Source organism: Cynocephalus volans, chromosome 11, assembly GCF_027409185.1.
Source record: "Cynocephalus volans isolate mCynVol1 chromosome 11, mCynVol1.pri, whole genome shotgun sequence".
NCBI classification, from domain to species: Eukaryota; Metazoa; Chordata; class Mammalia; order Dermoptera; family Cynocephalidae; genus Cynocephalus; species Cynocephalus volans.
The window spans coordinates 42,139,072-42,166,675 of NC_084470.1; the positions used below are offsets into that span (position 1 = coordinate 42,139,072).

General features: G+C 36.6%; 1 protein-coding gene across 5 annotated transcripts in view; it reads left to right on the plus strand.

The window, feature by feature from the left end:
* RBMS3 (RNA binding motif single stranded interacting protein 3) overlaps positions 1 to 23,329 on the plus strand; it is a 672,503-nt gene extending 649,174 nt beyond the window's left edge. For all 5 annotated transcript variants that reach the window (XM_063114184.1, XM_063114181.1, XM_063114183.1 and 2 more), the window contains 2 exons: positions 18,043 to 18,123; positions 23,198 to 23,329. In XM_063114184.1, coding sequence (XP_062970254.1) covers positions 18,043 to 18,123; positions 23,198 to 23,329 — 213 coding nt within the window. The remainder of the gene's footprint in view (positions 1 to 18,042; positions 18,124 to 23,197) is intronic.
* Positions 23,330 to 27,604: the final 4,275 nt, after the last annotated feature.

A 27,604-nucleotide genomic window follows, 5' to 3' on the forward strand; every position in this document is an offset into this window, starting at 1 on the left:
TAACTGTATCTTGGGGGTCAATTATATGATAAAATTCTAACTTCTGAATATGTTAACATTTAAGGCTAATGATGTAATTTCAGGCACTGTGATGGGTTTTTAGTTCAAGGAGGATGCAGAATGAGGGTGGTCATTCTCCGTATGGGTTTCCTAAGAGATCTCAAAAAATTCTGGTCAATTAGAGTCTCTTAATTATGAAAAATTCTTGAGTTACTGGCTTTTTTTAAAAGACCAACAGAATTTGACTTAGTTTGGAAATGTATTGGTTCCTTTGGGGAAAAATAGATTAATCCTTATTTGAATTTATGCAGGATAAAATAATATATTTAAAATAGTGGTGAAAATATTTAAAATAATGAAGCAAATCAGATTTGGATAAACATTTAAAATGGATAGCAAACTATCACTGTTAGAAAAGTTTCCATCAGCAATTGAGTTTTATGGACAGGATAAGGAAAGATTAAATGCCTAACAGGGAAGCCTCAAAGTCCTGTGTTATCACTGATCTGAGTTGTTTTTGGCTAATTCTATCAGAGGTGGTGATGTTGTGTATTTCTTTGTAAGTAATTTTATCTCTTGTCTAGTTTCCCCTTCCTAATTTACATGACCTACCTAACCACAAAGAACAGTTGAACACCAAGCTTGAAATGGTTTCATTTAAAAAGAAATTGATTGATTCACATATCTGAAAAACCACAGGAAGAACTGGCTCAAGTGACACTACTGAACACCTGTTTTCTTTATACTTAATCTGCATTTCATCTTCACATTTCATAGTCTCATATCTGATGAATCTAGGTCCTCCCTGTCATGGTAGCAGAGTGGTTGTCATAGTGATGACATCATGCTTACGTTACGCCATACAAGGAAAGAGAAAGGGTCACTTCTAGAAGTCTCAATATAGAAGGGAGAGAGGTTTTCCCTTCCCCAAAATCTCAAGTAAACACCTCAACTTTCACTGGCTCTGCTAGGATTATTTTTATCCATTTCTGGCCAAGGGATTTGGAATGGGGACATCAGTATTCCCAGAGGAAATGTGGGTCATTATTAAGGGGAAATAGCTGCTCAGTGATAAGAAAAAACATGCAAATAAAAGTTTACTCCTCTCATCATTCTTCCTTTCCTCCTCTGTAGAATCTACAAATGAAACTTTTGATTTTTACTTTTGATGTTGAATCACAGTTTAGTCGTTGATCCCTCTTTTTAAAAATTTCTCTTACGTATGATAAATATGCTCTAGATAAGACTTAACTAAGAGCATTTTTGTAGATATTCAAACCCATGTATCTTTATTTTCTGTACATGAAATCCTTTAAAGAGGAGATTGGTTTATATCAGCCACTCACAGTATTTTAAACATAATTGGTTTTCAATAAATATTTTGAATGTTATATATGAAACACAACTCCATTGGGGAAAAGAAAGAGAAGGACCAAAACTCTAGAAAGTTTTGTAGTTAATGTTTCTGCAAAACAGTGTCCATAGTAGCCTTTGAATTAGTGAAGGAATGTCCCCAGTCCCTAAACAGAAACTAAAGTCTTCTAGGATAAAGCAATCAAGGACCAATGAACTAGGAGGGACCAGATCAAGAAAATCAGAGATCAAAATGAAGAGTAATTTGATATCTACATTGCCTTTTCTTTTTCTTTTTCTTTCATTTTGGCTGCCTTCTTTGCTACCACACACAAAAAAGTGCACTTCTGGTTTGCTTGTTTGATTGCTTGTATGTTCCACTAGTTTTATTTCTTTTGAGAGCTAGGTCTCAGACTCTTTATTTCTTATTTTTCCAATGGATGGGAAATATTAAGATTTGGGGCAAATTTTCAGCCCTTCAAATTTTAATATTCCCCATCCATTGGAACATAAAAGGTTGAGTTGATTGTATCTGGTTTTCTTTTCTTTTTTTAAGAATGTAATCTGGATATTACTGGGTCCCCCAAAATTTTGAAACCAGATCATTAGCTAAAATCTCCAATACCATACCGTTTGGAAGACTGAAGCTTTCTGCAGTGTATATTGGAGTATTTGAGGAATTATGGTCATGCCATCTGCTCTCTTTCTTCTACATTGTGTTGATTTTTTTGTGAAACGTATCTCCTTTCTAATTTTCTCACAAAAATCCCACTCAGTCACATTAGTGAAGACTTGGGATGTGTTCAGTAATGGACACAATGATCATTCAGGCAATTTCAAATTGAATACAAAGATGCATCTTTGTGCTTAAAATGGCCTTTGGCAGCTTCACCAGAGTGGGATTTCACCAGCCCTTCCCCTCCACATGTGCAGGGTCATGCCACTCATGGGCATCTCTCTCTTTTGCCTTCTGCTAGCTCCTCTAGGTTTCCTCTCTCCCCTTCTTTCTCAGAAACACAGGCTCTTCCCATTCCCCCCCTTTGCAACTATCTCTTCATGTAGGTTTTGTGTCTGTCACCCATGGCTTTAGAAGGCCCTTCTGTGTACCCCAAGTGTCTTATCAATGCAATTTCCAAGAGAAAATAGATGAGAATCTCCTACCCAAGTTGATGTCTCATGCTATCAAACTATTAAGATAATAACATTTTTACCTTTTAATAATAGTACCAATAAAAATAAAACCAGTTATAATAAAACCAGTTCCTGTCTATTCGGGTCTTGATATGTACAAAGCTCTATGCTAAGTGCTTTGTATGCATTATTTTGTTAATATTTTTCAAAAATCCTTTAAAACATGAATGTTTGACCCCATTTTACAAGAGAGCTGAGATTCATAGATGCAAACACAAGTCTCTGTTATCCATCATGCTAAACAACTCAAAGATGACATATTTCCCTAGATTTTTATTGGCTAATGTTATTATTCTGAGTATTTCACATTGTCTTGGAAAATCTTAAATGGAAAACTACTTCTAACCCCCTAGTGTTAAATAGATAATGATCATTTTGAAAAAGAAATGCACTGATTCTTGTGTAATTTTATACCAGTGCTCAGATTGAAAAATCCTTTGCAATATGTATCAACAATCCTCCCAAAAATTAGGTTTCCATTTTTTAGCCTCTCCTTTTTCCCAGAATACATGCATATTTACCATGGACATCATCTTCATTATTAATTTGCTTTAATTTCAAGCATAGCATTAGACTAATTTATTTTTTAAATGATCTTCAAGCTAATGCAGTAGACTATGAATCGTCCCCAAATCAGTTTATTGTCAAGCACCTATCTAAGTGCTTGAAAATAAAACAAACAGAATGTATTCATCAAATAAGGGTATTTCCTACGCTAAATTAGAGAACACCAAAAATACTCTGTTAACATGTTAATATGCCCCATAGCATAATAATTAATATACCAAGGAAAAACAATAACAACAAAAGTAAACAAGAAGAAACAAAACTAAAAGAAAAGTTTAGTTATGTTGCTAGATTATTCTCTGGTTGGAAGGTTTTGATACACTTCAGAGAAGTTTTTCTGATTAATACCAGTAGTAAGTTATTTTTTAGGTATCCCTTCTTCCTGCCCACTAAGAAGTTGTGAAAGCACTGGTTAGTCAAAAATAATAGCACCTAATGTAGTTTCTAAGTGCCATTTTTCAAGATACAATCATTTGGCAAAGTTCACCAAAGGGAACATCTGCTTAGATTTAAATTAAACTTGAATTCAAGTGTGCAATCTTTCTTTCAATTCCCAAGAGTGAACAATTTCTAGTAATGAGGAGGTAGGAAGAAAAGAAGAAAGAATGTTTACAGAGCAAGCAAGTACTAGTTTTAGCATTACTAATAGGCATCTGTATATCAGACTGATGAAATTGTCTGAAGTCTCATCTGGCCTGGCTGGGACTTGGAGATGAGAAATGCCAGCAGGCCTCACCCTCATCTGAATCACCATCCTAATTCAGTACTTCTGGGTCTTCTATTTTCATATTGTCTTTATTCTCAAGACATGCTGTCCTGCTTGTCCAATGGACCATCCATTTATGACTGACCTCATGTGATATATTTTCCTCTGTGCCTCTCTGAAAGCACTTTTATAAACCCCAAAATAAATTCTTCTGCAGCCTCATGCTCTGCACAGAAAGTTCTCTCTTTCTCATGTCTTATTTAAAATCTGGTTCTTCCTAAGAATATGGTTTCTCCAACCACTCTCTCAAAGGGAGACTTCACTTTTCCCTATGACCAATGGAACTGAAAGGAGGTGTTAGCTGTCTTCCACATCACCGTTGCCTCTTCCAGGCCTTGGGCAAATTCCTCCTCTTTTAATGAAAATGCTGACCCAGGATGCTGTCTTCTTCCCCCTCTTGTTGCTATTATGTGTTAATCTCCTTGCCAACTTCCACATTTGATATGCCCTTTTGTCATCAATCTCCTCTTACCTTTAACTCCTGTCTCATTAATACCATAGTGTCAGCATTCTCTAACCTCCTTGGTTCCAATGACCTTTCCCTCAAGCTGCTCCAGCTACCTGCTGGACCTAACCGTAATGCTTCCCCTTCTGAAATCTTAAAACCTTCTACTCGCTTTATCAGCATTTCATTCTTGCATCTCTCCTTTTCCACTGAGTCCATCACCTCCCCCATTCCATTTCTTTCCCTCTCCAGCCAGAAACAGTTGAGTATCAATTCAACTGCTCTCTTGACAGCACCCTCACTACCACAGCTAATAACAACAATGGGGCCTGAAATTCTGTCATTTATCCTGGGTTGCATCTCTCTCTAATTTTTTAATGAAGTAATCCCAAGTATTCATCTTTCAACCTATTTCAATGAAAAATTTCAGATCTTCCCCTTTCTGCTCACAGTACTGCACCGGTATTCTTAGGCAGTGGACTTGCCACCATTTTCACAGAGAAATTTAAGGGTGTCAGATTCTGGTAATCAGCCTCACTGTTTTTTCTCTAATGGCAAAGGAAAAAGTGAGCCTACTTTATTGGACTCACTTCTCTACCCTGGCCCAATATTCATCTTCTTTCACCTCTCAAAGCTACATTGTTTCATTATAGTGATCCCAGCCTCAGCTTCACCTTTAGAATATTTTTCATTCTACCAATATGTTTGTCATCACTGTGTAGACGAGATCTTCCTATGATGGAATATCTTAATTCTATATCTGATGAACAGTCTCCTTTTGTCCTAATGTAGTTGTATTTTTAAAACTTTTATTTATTTATTTATTCATTCATTCATTCATTTATCTTATCTTATCTTATCTTATCTTATCTTATCTTATCTTATCTTATCGACAGCTGGCCAGTACAGGGTTCAAACCCTGGACTTTGGTGAAATCAACACCATGCTTTAACCAACTGAGCTAACTGGCCAGCCCCCCATTTCTTTTTTTTTTTAATTTGTTTTGTAATTGTATCCAGTTTCTTCTCAAATACATTTACAATGTAGGGCAATATTTTTTACTGGTTCTGAGTTTTCTCTTAATTTTAATTTTTCCCCTTCATTTTAGCCCTGAATTATTCAATTAATAAAAACAAAGGCCTGCTTTATTAGCTGATCTTAGGCTCCCTGAGTTTTTAACGTTCTCCCTGAAAACCTTGAGTTTTCCACCCAAGTACTTAATTATTCATTCATTCATTCTTTCAACAAGTGCATATTAAATACATACCATAGGTGCCTCGTTAGCGCAGTAGGTAGCGCGTCAGTCTCATAAATACATACCGTGATGAATCAGGCATGGTTCTTGTAGGAGTTTACATGGTTTGACTGCTAAGAGCTGTAGCAGAGGTACAGGTAAAGAGCTGTTAGATATCATAGGAGAGAGTTAATTCCAAACAGGGGACTGAAGGAAGGCTTCATACGGGAATTGGGTATTTGGACTCAGCTTGAGGGACAGGGTTTGGATTTGTGTTGTAGGTGGATAAAAAAAGGTTGAAACACAGTAGAAACAGAAAAGGCACGGAGGAAGGAGGTTAGGAAGGGAGTGCTTTTAACTATGAGCAGGTAGGTTTGGGGGTAGCCAAACATAAGTGAGATGATGTAGGTCACAATGATTCTAAGAACTCAGTGGGAGCGGGTTAAAATTTATCCCAATATAATATGCTCTGCTTCTCCGTTGTTTGACAGCTGTCATCAGACAAACTCCTCTTCAATTCTAACGGCAAGGAGTAGAATCTGGACTCTGGCATCTTTCTATCTTTTTGCCTTTGGCTCTTTACTTGAACTCCTCGTATGCTTGGAAACAAGGATGATAATATCTGTAGCTTGGCAGAAACTCCTCCATTATGTTTTCATATTGCCAAAACTGTGTGTGCTCACATGGATAGAGCAGTACCATTTAAATCTGTTTTTTTTTTTTTCTCTCCTAAATATGCTCAGTTCCTAGAAGTAATGAGTCAAATAGCTGTACGTCCTACTTTTGCAGTTTGTAACTTGTTGTTGCTTTCTATTATTCCCACTTTTTTAAGAACGTTGTTCCCTCTTTCTCCTCCACCCTTTCTCCCTGCCTGCATTTACTCCCACCCATCTTGGATCAATCTCTAATATGAATATTCTAAATAGTTGAGTAAATCAAGTTTTGTCTCTGAAAACCTCTTGACTGAAAAACAGATTCAAAAAGAATGTGCTTGTTGACTGTCATCGAGACTGAACTCTGTTTTGAGGGACTTTTAGGCGCATCTTCGAAATTTCATTTTGTTGAGTTGTATCATCTACTCTAGTCCATTGGGATGACTGACTTTCACGATGTGTGGGCCTGAGACCTTTGAGAGGAAATGTTTTGTGTGGAAATGGAATTTAGTGTGTGTGTGTGTGTGTGTGTGTGTGTGTGGCAGTCTGGATGGATTCCCTTTCACTCTGGCTGAAGCATCTTTACACAACCCAATTTAATGCTTTAGTCACAAAACTTAAATAGAAAATTACAAAGCTCCCAGGCACATTGAGGATTTCTTAGTTCACTTGTCTTCTTGACAAAATTCCTCTGTGCTTTCATTTCCAAAATAAAGAAGCAAGCCTAATCTCCTAGAAAAAACACTGAATGAACCTGAAGAGCCTGAGGATATTAGTTGTTCAGCTGTGTGTTCATGTAAGTTTCTAACAGAACTATTTATAGACAAGAGATCAGTCAGGATATTTGTCAAAGTGATTTCTTCTGGATGATTTCAAATTTATAGACTGATAATAAAGTTGATTTGGCCTTAACAAACTCTGTCACTTCAAGAGGTCATCACTTCACATGAACTTTTTAATTCTTTACCATTGATAAACCATACTAATATGACAAAAATAATAGAGAATGTTAAGGAATGCCAGGAGGGTGTCAGCAGACAGCAAATTCAAATGTTTAATGGAAAGACTAACAGAAGAAAGTAGAAATAATACAAAAAAGAACCAACTTGTAAGGATTTGATTAACTACTCTTTTCCTGGGAACTATGCTAAATGTTCCCAGGATTGCAATAAGGATTGCAATAATGAATAAAACATAAAAATAGCTTTATACACATGATATCCGAAAGGAGAAATGAGCTATGCCGTACACTGAATGGGTTAGTAACAAAACCAGTTTCTTCTGGACCTTATCAGGTTGTAATGCTCAATTTATGCTTTAATGCTATCGTATATGGTTACTCAACACAATACTTGGCACATAGTAGAGGCTCAAAAATGGTTGACTGAATGTTGCTAGAAAGTGAATTAAAAATGTGTATTTTTCATTAATATTTAACAAAAAAACATTTTGGCCTCTCAGTTTCCTGAGGTTTTGGTTTCTGGTGACCTTTCTCTACCCTATCCAAGATTTTGTCATTAGCAGTCACTGCACCCACTCCAAATCTTAGTTTCACTCAGTCATTTTCCTGCATAACCAGACTCTGATGACCACCTCCTTCCTTCCACACACTTCTTTTGTGACCCTTATTGCAACAATTTTTGACACCATTGAGCCTGTCTTTTTGTTTATTGCCTCCAACTATTTCAATGTCAGTTTCCCCTTCATTTCCTCACATCCATTAGAATCAGTAGTGGAACAGTGCAATCACTTTCCTTCATGTGCCTTCACCTTCCCCTGGCTAACTCTTCCTCCATCACACTCTTCTGGTAAAACATAGATCTTGTTTGCATTCAATCCTGGCTGCTCCAATTCTTTTGAACAGCTGAATGTGGCTAGTGTAAAACATACTACTATGCTGATGAATTTCACATTAATTTTGTGACCATGCAACCTAAATAGCCTCTCAGCACTGCCCAGAATCTTACTGCATAATCCTGATCCATTCACTCTCCTATTCTCTAAGCCAACTGTTTTATACTTTCTCTCACAACCCCAAGCCCACCACCTCCCACTTTAACCTCATGTCTTGCCTCAGAAATAGAAACAGTGAAAAGAGAATGTAGACAATTTACAAATCTCCCAACCTTCTCATATCCGAATCCATTCACTCTATCCTTTTTGAATGCACAAGTTGTCCCTGCGCTCATTAAAGGTCAGCCTTTCCTTTTCTCTGAAGGTCTTTTTCTTCTTTAATACTCTTTTATTGAAGTATAACATATGTATGTACAGGAAAGTACACAATTCACAGATTTACAGCTCAATAAATTTTACAGTGTAAACACTCATGTATTCACCATCCAGATCAAGATATAAAAGGTTCCTATCATCACAGAAGCCTCCCTTGTGTCTCTACCCTTTTATTATCGCCACAAAAGTTTCCACCATCCTGACTTCTGTCACTGCAGATTTGTTTTGTTTTTGAACTTTAACTAAACAGAATCATACAGAATGAAGCCTTTTATATCTGCCTTCTTTAATTCAACATTGTATCTGTGAGATTCATCCATATTTGTAGAGCAGGTTTTTTTTATTGTTTTATATTATTATAAAATATACATATATTACAGTTTATTAATTCTACTATCAATGAATATTTAGATTATTTCCAGCTTGGAATCTTTATAAATAATGCTACTTTAAATAAGTCGATATATCTTTTGGTTTGTAAGAATTTCTGTTGTATGCATACTTAGGAATGCGATTGCTTGGACGTAACTTCTGCAAATGTTCTTCTTCACTGGCACTGCCAAACAGTTTTACAGAGTAGTTGTACCAGTTTAAATTCCCATCAACAGTGTAGGAGAGTTCCTGTTGTTCACTTCCTCACCAACACTTGTTATCAGCAGTATTTTTTATTTCTGCCAACCTGGTTGGAGTATAGTGTTGTATCATAAATGCTTTTAACTTGCATGTCCCTGATGACCAACTGGTGAGGTTAATATGTTTTCATATGCACATTGGCCATTTATATCAGCCACATATATATATATATAAATACCATATATATTTAAAATTTTGTTGTTTTTGGTTTTTCTTAGATAAGATTTTTATTGAGATCATAGTAGATGCAGATGTAGTTTAAAGAAATCATGTAGAGAGATCCCTTATATATTTGCCCCAATTTCCCCAGTGGAAACATTTTGCTAACTTATAGTATATCACACCAGGAAATTGACATTGATGTAATACACAAATCTTATTCAGATTTCTCCAATTTTACTTGTCCTCACTCGTGTGTGTATGCATTTCTATACAATTTCATTACCTATATAGGTTTATCTACCACCACAGTCAAGATACTGAACAGTTTCAATACTGCAAGGATCCCTTCCTTTTATAACCATACCTGTCTCCTTCTTACTCCCACAACCTCCTTCTCTAATCCCTAGCAACCATTAATTTATTTTTTACTTCTAAAATTTTGACATATTCAAAATGTTCTATACATGGAATCATATGGTATATAATCTTTTGGAATTGGCTTTTTTCCTCTTTCTTTTTTCGGTTCTGCATAATTCCCTGAAGATTAATCTAAGTTGTTCTGTGTATTAATAGTTTATTCAAACTCATTTTTTTAAATTGAGTTTTCTGTCTTCTTACTGATTTGTAGATTTTTAAAAATATATCTTCTGTATACAAGTTTTGTCAGATATATGTCTTTTAAATATCTTCTCCCAGCCTTTTAATAATCAGATATTCATAACTAATTAGCCCCAATTTATCAAACTTTTCTTTCATAATTAGCTTTTTTGAGTCATATTTAAGAAACTTTTGCTTTTCCCAAGATCATGAAGCCTTTAATCTGTTTTATTCTAAAATTATATTATTATACTTTTAATATTTATATCTGTGATCCATCCCAAATTAATTGTGTATGGTGTGAGGAAGGAGTCAGCGTCATTTTTGTTAGATATCCAGCTGATTCAGCATCATTTATTGAGATCATTCCTCACTGAATGGCTGTGGCACTCTTGTTATAAATCAGGTGCCTATATCTACAGTATATTTGTTTCTAGTCCCCCTTTTCTGTTCCATTATCCTAGTTTTCTATCCTTGTAACAATACCACATTATCTTAATTACCATGACCTTTTAGTAGCAGCTCTTGGTATCTAGTAGTATATTTCCTTCAACTTTTTTTTTTTCTTTGAAGTTTCCTTCTAAGTCCTTTGCATTTCCATGTAAAGTTTAGAATGGGCCCATTCATTTGCACCAAGAAATTTTCTTGCAATTGGAATTGCATTGATTATACAGATATGTTTTAGGAGAATTGAGATTTTAACAATATTGAGTCTTCTAATCAGTGAATGTGGTATGTCTTTAATTTATTTCAGTCTTATTTAATTTCTTTCATCAAGGCTGTTTAATTTTCAGTATGGAAGTTTTCATGTCTCTTTTCAGACTTATTTCTAGGTGTTTGATTCTTTGATACTACATAAATAAAATATCATTTTTAAATTTCATTTTTAATTATCTGTTGCTGGTATATAGAGTACATTTTTTAAATGACCTGTGTCCAGCAACCTTCCCAAATTTCCCTATTAATTCTAATAATTGTTTTCTTTCTTTTTTGGTATATTTTTTGGAATGTCTACGTATCAACTGTGTTATCTATGAATAGTGATGGTTTTATTTCTTTCATCTTAATGACTTTCATTTCTTTTTCTTCTCTTATTGCACTGTCTAAGACATTGAGGACAATATTAGAAGATGTGATATTGGACAACTTTATCTCATTTAAAATTCAAATATAAAGTTTTCAGTATTTCATCATAAACTGCAGTGCTAGCTGTGAGGTTTTTTTGTACACAGACCTCTATTCCTAGTTCTCATCTATTTCTAGTGTGTTAAGACATTTTATCATAAACAGATGTTAGATTTTGTCAAAGATATTTCTGAATCCTTTAAGATGATGCCTTAATTTTTATCTTTGTTCTTTCAATGTGGTGAATTATGTTAATTGATTTTCAAATGTTAAACCTACCATGCAATCCTAAAATAAATCCCACCTAAAATAAATCCAGTAGAGAGTGTGTATGTATATATGGTGGCTAAAATGTTATTTAAGAAGTTTATATAAATGTTCATAAAAGATATTGGGCTGTAGTTTTCTCTTCTTGTAATGTCCCTGTCAAACTTTGATATAAGGAATATGCTAGCTTCATAAAATAATTTGGGAAGTGTTTATTGTTTAGTATTCTCTGCAAAAATTATACAAGATTATATTATTAATTTTCTAAATATTAGTAGAATTCACCAGAGAAGCTAATTGAAGCTAAAGACTTCATTGTGTAAAAGTTTTGGATTATGAATTCAATTTCTTTAGTAGTTATAGAGCTGTTCAGATTTTCTGTTTCTTTTTGAGTCCGTTTTGCTAAATTGTACTTTTCAACAAATTTGTCCATTTCATATAAGTTGTCAAATGTATTGGCATAAGTTCCTTCATAACATCTTCTTATTATCTTTACTACTTACTCACCTCCCATTCTTTACTGAACCCAGTAAGTCATTCCCACTCCACTGTAAATGTGCTTTCACAGTTACAAAGGACCTTCATTGTGCAATCTGATAGACAATTAGTACTCAGTTTTTATCTGACTTACTTATCTTTACCTACTAAGTGGTCTTTGTCATCCACTCAATCTCTCCTCTGTCCCATCTTTCTCTAGATTTCACGTTAGGCCATACCTATCACCAAAAAACAGGGGTGGGGTAGGCACGGAAAGTTCGTAGTGCCTGTATAGAGTTGTTTTAGATTCAAATTTTAAGATATAATTTCTTAATCAGCTATATTCCCATAGTATTACCTTTTATTTTTATTACTGCAGCAGAGATCTATGCCCATGCTTGAACCTAATGGGCTTTGGTTTTTTCCAATACATTCATGAAAATTTCTTTCTCTGCAAAATTGAAGGCCTGTAGTCACTTGTGATCACATGGGAATGCAGGGGGTGAGGTTTTGTAAATCTTCAATCTGAGGATGAGATCCAAGATTTTTTCTTGTTACTGTCTTTGCTGTATACCACCAGCAAATGCTTCCCACTTTAGAATACTATGAGGACTACCTGTGTTCTTGTTTAATAGTATAATGCACACCTCTCTGTGAGATATGTTTAGTGCTGCTCTGAGGAACTGGATGGGATGACAGAGGCTTCATACCCCTAAGAATTTTGGATCCCCATTATCTATCAATCCCACTAACGTGTTCTTTTCTCTTCAAGTGCTTTCACTCCCTGTAGAAGTATGTCTTAATCTGTATTCACTTCCACCTACTCTTCAGGGACAATTATTTCATCACTCACAACTTTCTACTTTGTTATTTTTATATTAATATTTTAAAAACTACCTTTCCTGCCTTATATATTAACATTAACTTAAAACACGAAAGCATACACTATTACTGTTCTGGATTAGGATCCACTTTATTATCCAATATTTCATCAGCAGTAGAAAGAGCAGAGGAATAACTGAGCAGTAAAGTTCCAGGTGGGAGTCCAGCTTTACCATGCCCTAGTGGAGACACCCTTTCTTTTCAAGAAGAATCTCTGCAGTGCTCTTCCTCTCTCTGGATGGTCTCTCATCCTTTGAGTGACATGGTAACTTCGAAGGCATTTTTAGAGTTACACTCGAGGCAGCTATTACTACTTAATCAAAGCAAGTATGTGAAATATCAATTTGCCATCCAACGTCAAGGCATTGCACCTCAACTCTGAGATGACAGAATTATACAAATTAAAAAAGTATAGCCCTCAGAGCTTCAGAATACCTCTATTTGAGATAACACTGCACCTCTTCCTCAGTCATTCATCCAATCCTGACAAATTATAACTTAGATTGTTCCCTATATTTTCAACCTTGCCTTGTTAAAAGAAACTCTGAACTACATGATTTTGAAAGTAATTCACACTGCATGCTGTTAGCATCATTTACCACTATCTCTTCTTTCTTCTGCTCAGCTTCCACTTGGAGGTACATTTTTACAACTTTCCTGTATCTTTCTCATTGACTTTCTGGGTTCGATAAGACCTGAACAACTCCCCTCTATGAAATTTGTTAAGCAGCTTTACAAATCTTATAGCAAGGACTGGAAGCAACAATTTAAAATCTAAACAGTATAACTCCAAATGAACCAGTTTGAGCAATTATTTTTTAAAATTTCAAAAATTTAAATTCTAAAAATTAAAACGTGAAAACTTCTTAGACCCTCCCTTGCTCTACAAATAACTAAAATAAAAAGCTTTCTCACAGGAAATATATAAAACATTTTTGTTTTGTTTTGTTTTGGTGGAAGAGGAGAGTAAATTCGGAACTAATAATTTGAGGTATTCTTTCTTTGTTTCCACAGAAATAATCAATGGTTCCACAGTTATAGAAACAGTTTGTCCCAGCTTACATAGGCAAAAACACAATTCCTTTCCAATCTCACATTTTTTTTTTTTTCTCTAAATGTGACTATCTTGGTGATGCAGTGTCTAGACTTCTTGGAACAACTGATGGAGTCTGAAATTTATACTGCAGGTTTGAAAATGGCTATTCAGTGTTCCTATACACTCACATTGAAAATCTAATGTTTTTAAAATATGTAAAAATTATCAACCTGTTTACTGAAAAGAAAAAAATATTTATCTATTAATGCTATAACTTCTAGCTGTTACTGACAGGAAAACATTGTATGGATTCATCCATTTTATCTTCTTTGTTTCATTGTAATGTGTTTCCCATAAGCCACATATCAAAAAAAAAAAAGTGCAAAATAAATAATTTGTATTCTAAAAAAGTTATGGCAAACATTTTCAGGCTTTTTTGAGACATAGTAAAAAAGAAATTAGCTTAAAGGATTTATATCTATTCTTGTTATAATTTTAAATAAGTAATCCATGGGAATTTATCAAGTCAAAAGGGCAGAATTGATATCACAGGTTGTTATTTTAGTTCTTTGTCATTTGTTAGCTGGAGAAAATGAAAGCAGTCTCTGAGGTACTCACATCTAAACAATGTTTGTGCAGCCTGTATTATTAAGTCTGACTGTAGTTTATCTGTGCTCTGAAGGAAATCAAAGTGTGCGCTTGCAGAGAAAGTTCAGTTATTTGTCATCAATTACCTAAAGCTGAGAGTTGAGCTTACACATAGCTGTAGCCATTTCCTTTAAGTACTTGCTCCTGATTTTACAAAGTGTCATTTCTTGAGGATTTACCCTAGAAAATATATGTCTACCACAGAAGAGCTTTACTGCAAAAATGTATCTGGAGATAGTAGTCTTAAGAGGAATAAAACTCCATAGCATTGACTTGTTTAAAATAATTCTGTCCTTAATTTTTAAACAATTTTTTCAAGCTCTATTAGGTTTCCTGTAGCAAAAGAAAAGCAACCAGAAAGATATTTTTTATTAAAAGATACATGCACACACATACACACAGAGCACATTGAACTGAACTGATCTCATTTATACTATAAAATCTTTATTGATTCTGTTCAGAAGAACAGCATAAAATTAAGTTACCAAACATATGAGGTAGCCCTCCTAGAAGAAAATTAGGCATTCTGAGTATAAAGTGAAGATAAAGAATGCATGGGGAAAAAAATAACAATAAAAAATTAATCAATGTCATATTATTCTATATTTCTTAATTGGAATGTCAGTTGTTAAAGCCCATTAACAAAAACAAGTTTATATCTACATTAAATGGTAATGATCAGAAGGAAGCTCTTAGGATCTTATCTACTTAACTTCAAAGGTAATGAAGTAGAATGAGAAGTGGGCTGAATCATGGGTCAGAAGAACTGAGGTTTATTTCCATTACATGTGGCCTTGGTTTCTCCATCAATAAAATGGGTGAGAACCATTCTCCAGACTCAGAGTGTTGTTCTGAAAACAAGATGCATATGAATTGCTCCATAAGCAGTTCAGTTTGGGCCATGTTTAGAATTTCATTAAATATCATGGAAAAAGTGAAGATTTACTGATTCAGTTTTTACTAAAACAAAACAAAGATGAGATTTTTAATAACTCAGAGTCATTTGAAGAAGCTTAGCTAAGAATCACATAATATGCTTTTCATCAACCATACTATCTGTAAATTCTTTAGTTTGGCAAAAAAGAACTAACTAATTTAGTGAATTCTCATGCAAACTCATTAACATTGCTCTGTATGGCCATAGGTTATGTCCTCAGTGACCTTCAATTCATAGAAATGTCTCCTTAGAGATGTAGACAGTGGAGTGGGGATAAATCAGAGCAGTGTCCCGCAGATGGCTTTACAGTGACATCATCTTATGCAAAGGACGCACTTACTAACTTACTAGGCCCAGTTGCAAAGTTTGGAATTAATAACTCTGCAATAGAAAATACCCAAATGGGGGAGGGATTATCCAAGTTTTACATGTAAAACTTGGAAAACCAAGAGCATGAGCCACAATAGTATCAATTCTTATTTAAATAAACTCATAGTTTGTAAAAAATAAATTTTCATTTGCTACAAATCTGTTAGGATTTTTGAGATTCAATTTTAAAATATTTTCCAAAGTATATTCCTCAAAGCACTAGTTCTAAGCAAAATTAATAGGTACTACTAAAAACTAAAAAAGTTTTAGAAATATTGGTTTAATCATTTTTAAATAGGCTTCTGTAAAATATTTCTCAGAGTTGTTTATTACATGTCAATATAAAGAGATACATATTATGCAGCATTGCTCAAATGCATTGTAATGTAGTAAGCTTTTCTCTCAATACAGCTAGTGTTCCAAAGAGTACATTGTAGGGAATGCTAAATTAAAGGATATTTAAAACTTACAACAGAGGCAGATCACCTACTTGAAATGACCAAAGACCTGTTATCCACACACACACTCTAGAGCAGTTTTGTTGACCAGGCAGACGCCAGCTGTAGGGTTTTAAATAGGAAGTATTTGCTGAAATGTGACTCCAGAGTTCCATACTTATTTGAAAAATTCATAGCAATCAAACACCTGAATACTTATTGTCTCCTTAAGGGCATAAGGAAAATGATGAGCTGAGTTGGCTAAGGTATTTGTTTAAATTGGTTGTACTGGTTATACATACATATTATTGGGGATGGTGAATTTAATATCTATAATGAGCTCAGAATTTTCAATGGCTTAGAGGCACATAAGATTTTTAATTGAAAATAGAAGACTTTCTTCTTGTATCCTTTCATTTGGTATTGAACAGTTTCTTATTGAGTACACGCCGTTGCCTTGTGTATTGGGAACTGCAGAGACAAATAAAACTTGGCCCGGGCCTTAAAGGAGATAATAGTCTGGAAAATTTTAATAGAAGAATGATTAATGCTGTGAGATCACAGAGGACAGGGTACAGAAATCTCTCCTAATCTTGAACTACAAAGCTAAAGGACTAATATCACCAGGACTTTTAAACAATTGTTTTTGGTCCAAATTAGAAGGTAGTTTTTATAAATTGCATTCAGTTGTTATTAGTCACAACACATGGATTACAGAAAACAGTGTGATTTGTTTGATTTCGGGTTGTTTCATTAAGTCTGTCTCTATTTTTAGCAAATTGATTCAGCAGAACAGTATTTAATTTGGGATGGAAATGCATTTATTCAAAAGTTCCTTTATTACCATAATTTGCCATGAATATTAAACCGCCACCACCACCAATGGGCTAGTGTCCATGAAGATATTACTCTTGAATCATAATCATCATGCCTCTTAGATACTCAAAGTACTAAGGTACAAAAACATACTAACATAGGTTTTCTATATTTATACACAGACCTAACGTTTCATCTCAGCAAATTTAGAAGAATATGGAATCAGAGGCTTTTGATTTTCATTAAAAATCATTCCTCTAACCTTTATGCATTGAGAAACCTTGTCTTTTTAGGTAATTGCAGTTCTGAGCTTTTGTGATATTGGTCAAGTTTAGAAACTCAGAAAGATAGTTGATTCCATAGAAAATTCAATTCTTAAATAGTAGAACTTTGAATTTGCAGGGGAAGTGTGTACGAGAAATAGGAATGTGGATCACACTTTAGGCTTATGTAAGTGAGCATGCAATTTTTCCAGAGCTCCCTTTCTTTGTTGCAATAAATGTTATCCCCAATACATATTTTATTGAATAATACAATTTAGGAAAAGAAGATTTGACTATTTCGTTATTCATCCCAGTGAGGAAAATTTGGAGAATTAAAGGAGTTGGAAATGAAATATTGAAAGTGACGTGAGAAAGGAATGGGAGAAGGGAACGAAGGAGACTTCAAAATTATCTGTAGTACTCCATTTCTTTTATATTGAAAATAGTGATGTGAAAATGACAAAATGGTAACACTTGCCAATTCTGAATGCTGCTACACAAGTATTACATTATTTCTCGACTTTTTTATTAAAAAGAAATTGTTACTAACAATTAATATGATGATTCATTAATTCATTCAACAAATACTTGTTGAGAGCCTGCTATGGGATAAGTACTACCAATAAAATGGAGAAAAAAACAGATATCATTCCTACCCTCACAGAGTTTGTGTTTAGATGTAAAATGTTTCAGATTTTATGTAGAAAGTTTAAAATGGCAGAGTGAGGGAATGGGGGTGAATTAGCTTGCACTGATTCTGTAGAGGTGAGACTGTGTTGGTACCGAATCAGTAAGCAAACGTCATTCAAATGCAGCCTTATTTTTGGTCAAAATAGAGTTTGACTAATAACGCACTGGCCATGGATCACACATATAAAGCAGCCTCATGTGTTATCTAATTTTCTCTCTGGTTGCAACCTCAAGTTCACATGCATTTTTCTTTGATTCCCTCTAGTATATGACTGCTGCCGCTCCTATGCAAGGGACCTACATTCCCCAGTACACGCCTGTGCCTCCGACAGCTGTTTCTATTGAAGTAAGTCTATCTCTGTCTTACAGAAAGAGGTTAAGGGAAATAAATCTCAGTCATCTGTACTGTGGTCCCTCACAACCCAAGGAATCCTCGTGTATAAATATTGTGCTGCTCTAAAATTTAAAACTACACGCTCACTGTATGAAGGTATGCACATTTACTCAAACATGCCTATGTTTTGCCTTGTGCATGCAATAAGTAATCTGCTATGAGTTATACGAGAAGTGACATTTGCATACGTAGAGAAAAGTTCAGAGACAAAATCACTACCCCATCAAATGTTAACCACAAATACTTAAACATAAGGAGGGAAAAATGTTTGCAACTTTTGGAATGAGCACTCTAATGCTTTGTTATTCACTGAGTGGTCCCTGAATCAGCATGACTGGCATCACCTGGTAGCTTGTTAGATGTGCAGACTCTCAGACACCCAGGCCTACTGAAATCTGAATTGCACTAAAGAATATCCCTCACTGAACCCAATGTACATTAAAATTTGAGAGACACTGGGATAGTGCTTTGGTTCTCAAATTTTTCTGCACATTGAAATTATTTTTGGAGCTTTAAAAAATATTGATTCCTATTGAAACAGCATACTGTACCCCATAAATATGTACAAGTGAATGTTAAAATACCTTTGTATTAGTCCATTTTGTGTTTCTATAACAGAAATACCTGAAACTGGGTAATGTATAAAGAACAGAGGTTTATTTGGCTTACAATTCTGGGACAGCTGCATCTGGCATGAGCCTCAGGCAGCTTCTACTCATGGCAGAAAGTGGTAGGCAGCTGATGGGTACAGGCAGATCGCATGGTGAGAGGAAGCAAGAGAGAGAGAGGAGGTGCCACGGTCCTTTTTAACAACCAGCTTTCACTGGAACTAATAGGGTGGGAACTCACTCATTAACCCCTCTCCCCCAGGAAGAGCATTAATCCATTCATGAGGGATCCACCCCCATGACTCAATCAGTTTCCAACACTGCCACATTGGAGATCAAATTTCCACATGAGTTTTGGAGGGGACAACACATTCAAACTCCATCATTCCTCCCCTGGCTCCCAAAAACTCATGTCCCTCTCACAATCAAAATGCAATTATTCCATCCCAACAGTCCCAAAAGTCTTAATTTGTTCCAGCACCAACTTAAAAGTCCAAAGTCCAAAGTCTCATCTGAGACCAAAGGCAAAACTCCTTCCAGCTGTGAACCTATAAATATCAAAAACAAATTTATCTACTGCCAAGATACAATGGTGGAACAGACATTGTGTACACATTCCCATTTCAAAAGAGAGGGATAGGCCAAAATAAAACTGTAACAGGTCCCAAAGAAGTCTGAAACCCAGCAGGACAGACATTAAACTTTAAACCTCCAAAATAATCTTCTTTGACTCCATCTCTTGCATCCCGGGCCCAATTGGGCATCTGGGCCGCTAAAGCCTCAGGCAGCCTCACTCCCACATCTCTGCCAGGCACAACCCAGTGGTCTACACTGGTACCTATGGCTTTTCTAGGTTGGCATTGTACTTTGCCAGTGGCCTTACAGATCTGGGGTCCTGGCGGCAGCCCTGCTGCCTTGTCTCTGCTAGACATTTCCCTGGTGGGGGCTCTCTGTGGAGGCTCCAACCCTAATTTCCTGCTCAGCATTGCTCTAGTAGATGACCTCTGCAGTGGCTTCACCCCTGCAGCAGGACTCTCCCTGTGTCCCCAGGCTTTTCCATTCATCCTCTGAAATCTGGGTGGAGGCTGCCACACCTCCACTGCTCTCATGTCCTGCCAGCCTGCAGACTTAACACAATATCGACACCATTGAGGTTTCAGGCGTCTACTCTCCAGAGCTGCTGCATGAACCACACTTGGGGCTGCTCCAGCCAGAGCAGCTGGGATGCAGGGAGCAGGTTCCTGAAGGCAGCTGCATCCCAGGTCTGTCCTCCAAGACAACTCAGTCCTTCTAGGCCTCAGGACCTGTGATGGTGGGGCACCCTTCCAGACTTATCAAATGCCTTTAGGGCTTTTCTCTCACTGTCTTGCCTATTAGCATCTGGCTGCCCATGCAGCTTCCTTAATGCTTTGCTGCTTAGAAATTTCTTCTGCCAAACATTCTGGTTCATAACTTGTAAGTCCCACTTTTCACAAAGTCCAAGGGCATGGACACAATGTAGCCATGTTCCTTGCTATGGTGTAGCAAGGGTTATCTTTTGTCCAGTTCCTGATAAATTCCTCATTTCCATCTGAGACCTCATCATCTGCATGGCCTTTACTGTCCACATTTCTATCAGCATTCTGGTCACAACCGTTTAACCAATCTCTAAAATGTTCTGAACTTTCCCTCATTGTTTTGTCTTCTTCTAAATCCTCAAAACTCCTCCAACCTTTGCCTATTACCCAGTTCCAAAGCTGCACCCACACTTTCAGGTATCTGTATAGCAACACCCCACTCCTCAGTACCAGTTTTCTGTATTAGTCCATTGTGTGTTGCTATAACAGAAATACCTGAAACTGGGTAATGTATAAAGAACAGAGGTTTATTTGGCTTACAATTCTGGGACAGCTGCATCTGGCGTGAGCCTCAGGCAGCTTCTACTCATGGCAGAAAGTGGTAGGCAGCTGGTGGGTACAGGCAGACCGCATGGTGAGAGGAAGCAAGAGAGAGAGAGGAGGTGCCACGGTCCTTTTTAACAACCAGCTTTCACTGGAACTAATAGGGTGAGAACTCACTCATTAACCCCCCGCCCCCACAGAGGACATTAATCCATTCATGAGAGATCTGCCTCCATGACTCAATCAGTTTCCAACACTGCCACATTGGAGATCAAATTTCCACATGAGTTTTGGAGAGGACAACACATCCAAACTCCATCAACCTTGAATTAAAAAAAAAATATATATATATAAAATATATATATATATATATGTATATGTGTGTGTGTGTGTATATATATATATATATATATATATATATTGATTCCTGTGTCCTATTCCCGGAGATTCTGATTGATTTTCTGGGAAATGAACTGGACATTAGGATTTTTAAAAGGTCTCAGATGATTTCCATATATACTGAGAACCACTGATCCGGTGAATGAACCTTGACAGGTTTGTGGTTTCCTACAGAGAAGAAAGAAATGGTTGGGTCAGTCTTATTGCTGTGGATATCATAAATGATGATTTCATCTTGTCCTTAATGGAAGGTTTGCCTTTTTTTTTCCCCTGTTTCCATCGGGCTGAATCCATCCCCTGTACACATCATTTTACTGTACAGAGCCACCAAGCTACACAGAAAAGTAGAAGGTGTAGAGCTATGCAGGTAGTAGTAAAACACTTGTGTTATTCTCTCTGGTTCTACCTGTTATTTTTATTGCCCATCGTCTACCTCTCCTGATCCGGATGCATAGGTTTATTACAGTCACAGCACAGCCCTTTCCATCAGCTGGGAATCCTCTGGAATTGATGTCTTTGCTACTTCCTGAGTTGATCAGCAACTAGTATGGTGGCACCACTTTATGTGAAAATCCACCAAGACTTAAAGACTAAACTGGATCTTTTAAAATTGTTTATTTGTTTTTGGTGTGTGACAATGTTTGATTATACCAAGGTTTGGGAAACCCAAAAGTTTAACAGGGCACTATTGTGTAGTTTAGAAAACCAGTAAAGTCTAATTTTTAAATCTTTTATGTGTTCCAGAACTGTAAGCCTCAAAGAATGTGTTATATTAAACAGGTTTTAATTGGCTTTTCAGAATTTCAAGAATATGTGATTAAATTCTCTGTTCTGTGCTATACTCATATTTAGCTATCAAAAAGCACCTATGCCATGAGAAAATTAGGAATCCTGGCATTGTAGACACTTTAAGCATAATCATTGCCATTTATGTATATTTGTCTTTGTCTACACCAATGGCATATAATCATCTACAGAATTTGAGCATTTTGATGACTATATTATAATGAGACATTTGACAGTATGGTTTATTGGAGATGGTCTAGTTATAGTTAAATGTGGGGTTTAAAAATAAGTCTTTGAATGAGAAAGATATAAGTATACTCTATATACTGCCTTGAATTTGCCCTTATAAGGAAAATCACTGATTCATTTTCTGTGTATGAACACTCATTGAACATTCATCAGTATCCACACAAGTAAATGTTTGTAGGAGGTTCATAAAAATGCACAGTACCAAATAGTACATTTGGAAATAAAAGATGGAATGAATATAGGGAGAATTTCCAGGTTATAAGGAAAATTTTCAGGCATCTTTAGTTAGTGGCAGAGAATTGACCAAGAACATATGAGACCCCCAACATCACTGCAGGTATCCAAGACTATAAGTAAAACCAGGAGAATGTATTCAAATAGATGCCATTGTTAGGTCTCCTAATGTCCATATAAGACCACCTATGCCTGTCTTGGAACCAAACATATATTTTTAATGATGACCAATTCCAGAAATCCATTCTTGCTAGCATCTATGAGAAATAAGAGATTGAAAGGGTGAAGAAAAGCAAACTAAAATTAAGGACTTTTTTTTTTTTTTTTCCTTTTTCTAAAACTTCTAAATGAATTCCAGTTCAAGTCCTGGAAAACAAAAACAACATAAAACAGATCAAATTGCTGAATGGATTATATAATTGACAGTGTTCTTTTAAGGGATTTCCTAACTTTGATGTTGATTTTTATTGCAATTATAGCCCCATTGTTTTGCCCACTGACTTAGCATAGCACAGTGAACTAGGAAAATGTTTGAATATACAAGTTCCTATAAAAATTCTGAATGAACTTTTTGATTAAAAGTGGCTGTGTGCAACCATGGTCTAAAAGTTCCAAGTATGGACAAAATGATTTTCTAACCGTTTTGCTACTCCACGGACTTCTGATGGCAAGCCTTCTTGGTTCATTAGGATGAATTCCTTAGCCCTTATTCAAATGTGTTCTGTGCTTTTCCTTTTAGTACTTATGGTGGCTTCATGTAGCTGAGAACATCTACTCAAGCCAAATAAAAGAGGGGTACTTATGATCCATCTAGAAGAGGACCCTTTGCCAAAGCAAATAAGGCTTTTGTGTTCTTATTTACCTCCTTAGGGTGTTGTTACTGATACCTCTCCCCAGACAGTGGCACCTTCATCCCAGGACACCAGTGGTCAGCAGCAACAGATAGCAGTGGACACATCCAGCGAACACGCATCTGCATATTCTTACCAACAGTCCAAGTAAGTTTGGTCTATGCTTCTTCTTCAGTGTCAACCATCTTGACATCATTCTCTCATATTGTACTGTTGGCTTGTGCTACGATACAAACCACCCCAAACTTAGTGACAAGCATTTTATTTAGCTCATGATAATGTGGGTTGGAAATTTGGGCTGACTTCAGGTGGATGGTTCTTTTGATTTTGACTGAAGTCAAGTGTCCAGGAGCAGCTGCTGATCACCCATGCAGCTCTGCTTCTGGGTGTTGGCTGGGTATTGGCTGGGTGATGGAAGCAATTGGGCCACATGTTTCTGATCCTCCAGAAGGCTTATTCACATGTGAGTCTCAGAATTACAAGAACAGCAACAGAGCAAGTCTAAATGTGCAAGCACTCCCCAATTCGGTTAAGTTATTTGCTACTGTCCATTGGCCAAAGCAAGTCACATGGCCAAGCAGAGTCAATGTTAGAGTTCACTATTAAGAGGCTTAATACAGAGAGCAGTATTGTAGCCATTTTTCTAAAAAATTCTACCATCCACATTCTTGGAAAAGTTCCAGTATTCCTACTTGAAAGGAGATAGTGAGCCTACAGTTTGGTCTCAGTTTCCTCACTCTTAAGTGAAGACAATAACAGTCCCCTTACAGAGTTGCTTAGAACACATAGTTAAATATTTGTGTAAAAACGTATTGTAAAATATAAAGCAATGGAGAATATGGTCTAAATCAGGAATGAAATGACAAAGGAAAAATCAAGTAGTCAGAATTACTCTTGAAAATCCTTTAATCACTCATAAAGCAAAACGCATTTGGCTTTGTGTTGAGTAAATACACAGGCTAAATTTTGAGAATTTTTATTGAAACCAAAGGAATTTAACAAAAGAAAAGTCTATATACAGATGTCTTGGCATGCCAACTATTCAACTTCATAGATAATAATCAAACCCCTGGTGAATAGAGAGTTCCTAGACAACTCTGCCTGTCTGCAGAGTGTTGCTCCATTTTGTTATCATCATTTTTCTTGTTAATGAAAAAATTATTTGGTCTTTTTAATGAAAAAAATTATTTTGACACTTGTTAGAACAATAAGAAAGACTTTATTCAGGACAACTGCAATAGTTGTCAAGACTACTGCAACAGGGGAGAGAGATTGCACTCAACTCAGAATGCAGCAAAGAGCAGGAGATTTGTAGTGAACCAGCAAAGTGAGGGAGTCAGTGAATGGAAAATTACTAAGAGGAGATGTAAAGGGTAGGGGAATTATTGCTAAACCAACTTAAAAGGATTCTTACTGAGGACAGAACAAGGATTCATTTATCTAAGGTGGAGGAGGAGGAAATTGATCAGATATTGAGGGTGATCAGATATCGATTAAATTTAATTTCCTACAAATTAAATTTGCTCAGAACATGACAACCTTACAAATTTAAGGTATGATTACTGCCATTACTACTATCAACAACTTCCAGGAAAGATTTTTACTGAGTAAAGCAGTTAGTTGTTGTTGTTGTTTTAATTGACCTACAGCCTGTACGAATTGCTTTTACACACAACAAACAATATGGTAGTCTGTGACATTTTTTTCAGTCCAGTTAGTGTGTTTATATGTGGGGAAAGGAGCAGATATTGGCTACATAGAATCATAGTGAAAGACACTGGTGGAAGATGAGAGATACTATGTGTGATGGTTAATCTTATGCGTCAGTTTGGGTCATGGAGTGCCCATATGTTTGGTCAAACATTATTTTGGGGTATGTTTGGGAGTGTGTTTGGGGATGAGATTAACATGTGAATCAGTGGACTGAGTAAAGAAGATTGACTGCATCCTGAATGTGGGTAGCTCCCATCCAATCTATTGAAGGCCTAAATAGAGCAAAAAGGTTAAGAGAGAATCCCTGCTGCCTGACTGCTTGAGCTGGAACCTCCATCTTTTCCTGCCTTTGGACTTGAACTGAAACATTAGATTGTCTTGGGTCTAGAGCCTGCCAGATTTGGTACTGAAATTCACACCATCAGCTTTCTTGGTTCTCAGGCTTTCAGACTCACACTGGAACTACGCCATTGGCTCTCCTGGGTCTTCATTCTACAAACTGCAGATCTTAGGACTTCTCAGTCTCCATATTTATGTGAGCTAATTCTTTATTTTAAAAATTTCTCCTCCCTCTCTGTCTCTGTCTTTCTTTGCTCACACACACACACACACACACACACACACACACACACACACACACACACACACACCATTCTGTTCATTCTGTTTCTCTGGAGAATCCTAATACAGATTTTGATCCCGAGAGTAGTTTTAGAGAAAAAAGAATTTTAAGAATGAGTTGTCTGAATTGGTTCTTGGGTTTCTGGAATTGGCTCTCTTATGTGATTAGATTTACAAACACTGATGACTCTACTTCCAGTAGTAAAGAGAGCACGCATAGTTTATGGCATGATCTGGCAATAGAGATATGCAAAATATCTGCACTGGATACTTCTAATCAACCACTTATAAGAAGGAGCTGGATCACTATGTATATGATATTTTCAAACATTTTTGGCAAATTAATAACTATAATGAGGGGGCTGGCCAGTTAGCTCAAGTGGTTAGACAACAGCCTTGTAAAATCAGTTTCATGGGTTTAGATCCTCAGACCAACCAGCTGTCAGATAAAATAAAATAAATATAATGAGATTGGCTGGTTGTTCCTAATGTCTCTGAACAAAGTGGGGAAAGAAGATCTTAGACGCTGCATAAATGATCTGAAGGCTTCTGTGTCTGCCTTGAATAAGACCTTTATGTCCTGTAGCCACAGGGCTGAGATTGCTGAAAATCAAACTCAGAAGCTCATCCTACGACTGGCTGAGTTACAAGGCAAGTTGAACTCCCAGCCTTGTAGGGTTTCTAGAGTTAAAGTGAGGGCATTGTTTAGGAAGGAACAGGATGCTGAAAGTTGAAATGGGTACATGTGGGAAGGACTTAATGAAACTGGGGGTGCTGAGCCCCTAAATTCTGATGAGTCATTTTGCCAGTGGAAAAGGCCTCCCTACCCTCAGTGGGAGTGGCCTCTCCAGCCCAAGTGGGAGGAGCCTCTTCACCCCTGTAGAAGGGCATTAAACTCTGCATTGCCTGAGGAAACTGTAATGGCCTCCCCTGAGGCAGTTTCCATGTAAGAGTGCTGAGTCTCTTTAGGACTCACCTTCCCCATCCTCTTTGCTTCTAGACCTATAACTAGAATCAAATTCCAGCAAGCCCCTAAAAGTGAAGTTCAAAGGGTGTCCTATAAGGAGATGCACTGCACTTCAAAAGAACTGCTTGAGTTTTCTAATTTATACAGACAGAGTTTCAGGGAACATGTGTGGGAATGAATATCAAGGGTGTGGGATAATAGTAGAAGGAACATAAAGTTGGGTCAGCCCGAATTTATTGATATGGGCTTACTAAGCAGAGACTCTGCATTTAATGTTGCAGCCCGAGGAGTTATAAAAGACTCTTAACAGTTTGTTTGATTGGTTGACTGAAATATGAACCAAAAGGTGGCCAACAGTGACCCAAAATGACATCGTAGTGCATTAATCAGAGTATGGGTTTGTGGAGGTCAGGTGATCAGTGGAGTTTCAGCTCAGGTCCATCTCACAGTGGGTCCAGTGCATCCCTGAATCCACCCTGAGGTTATTTCCCTTCTTCTGGAATGGCATAATTGGAATAGATAAACTCGATACCTGACAGAATCCCCACGTTGGTTACCTGACCCACAGAATGAGGGCTATTATGGTGGGACAGGTCAAATGGAATCCACTAGAACTGTTTCTACCTAGGAAAGTAGTAAACCAAATGCAATATTGCATTCTTGGAGGGATTGCAGATGTTCGTGCCACCATCAAAACTTTGGAAGATGCAGGGGTGGTGATTCCCATCATATCCCCATTTAACATACCTATTTAGCCTGCATAGAAGACAGTTGGAACTTGGAGAATGACAGTGGATTACCATAAGCATAGCCAGGTGGTGATTCCAAGTGCAGCTGCTATACCAGATGTAGCTTCGTTGCTTGTGCCAATTAACATGTCCCCCAGTATCTCATAGGCAGCTATTAATCTGGCAAATTCCTTTTTCTTTGTCCCTGACAATAAGACCTTCTGAAAGCCATTTGCTTTCATCTGTCAAGGCCACCAATATGCCTGCACTCTCCTACATCAGGAGTATATCAACTCTCCAGCCCTGTGTCATAATTTAGCTTGCAGGGACCTTAATCACCTTCCCCCTCCACAAGATATTACACTGGCCTAGTTAGCAAGAAGGAGCAACTATTTTA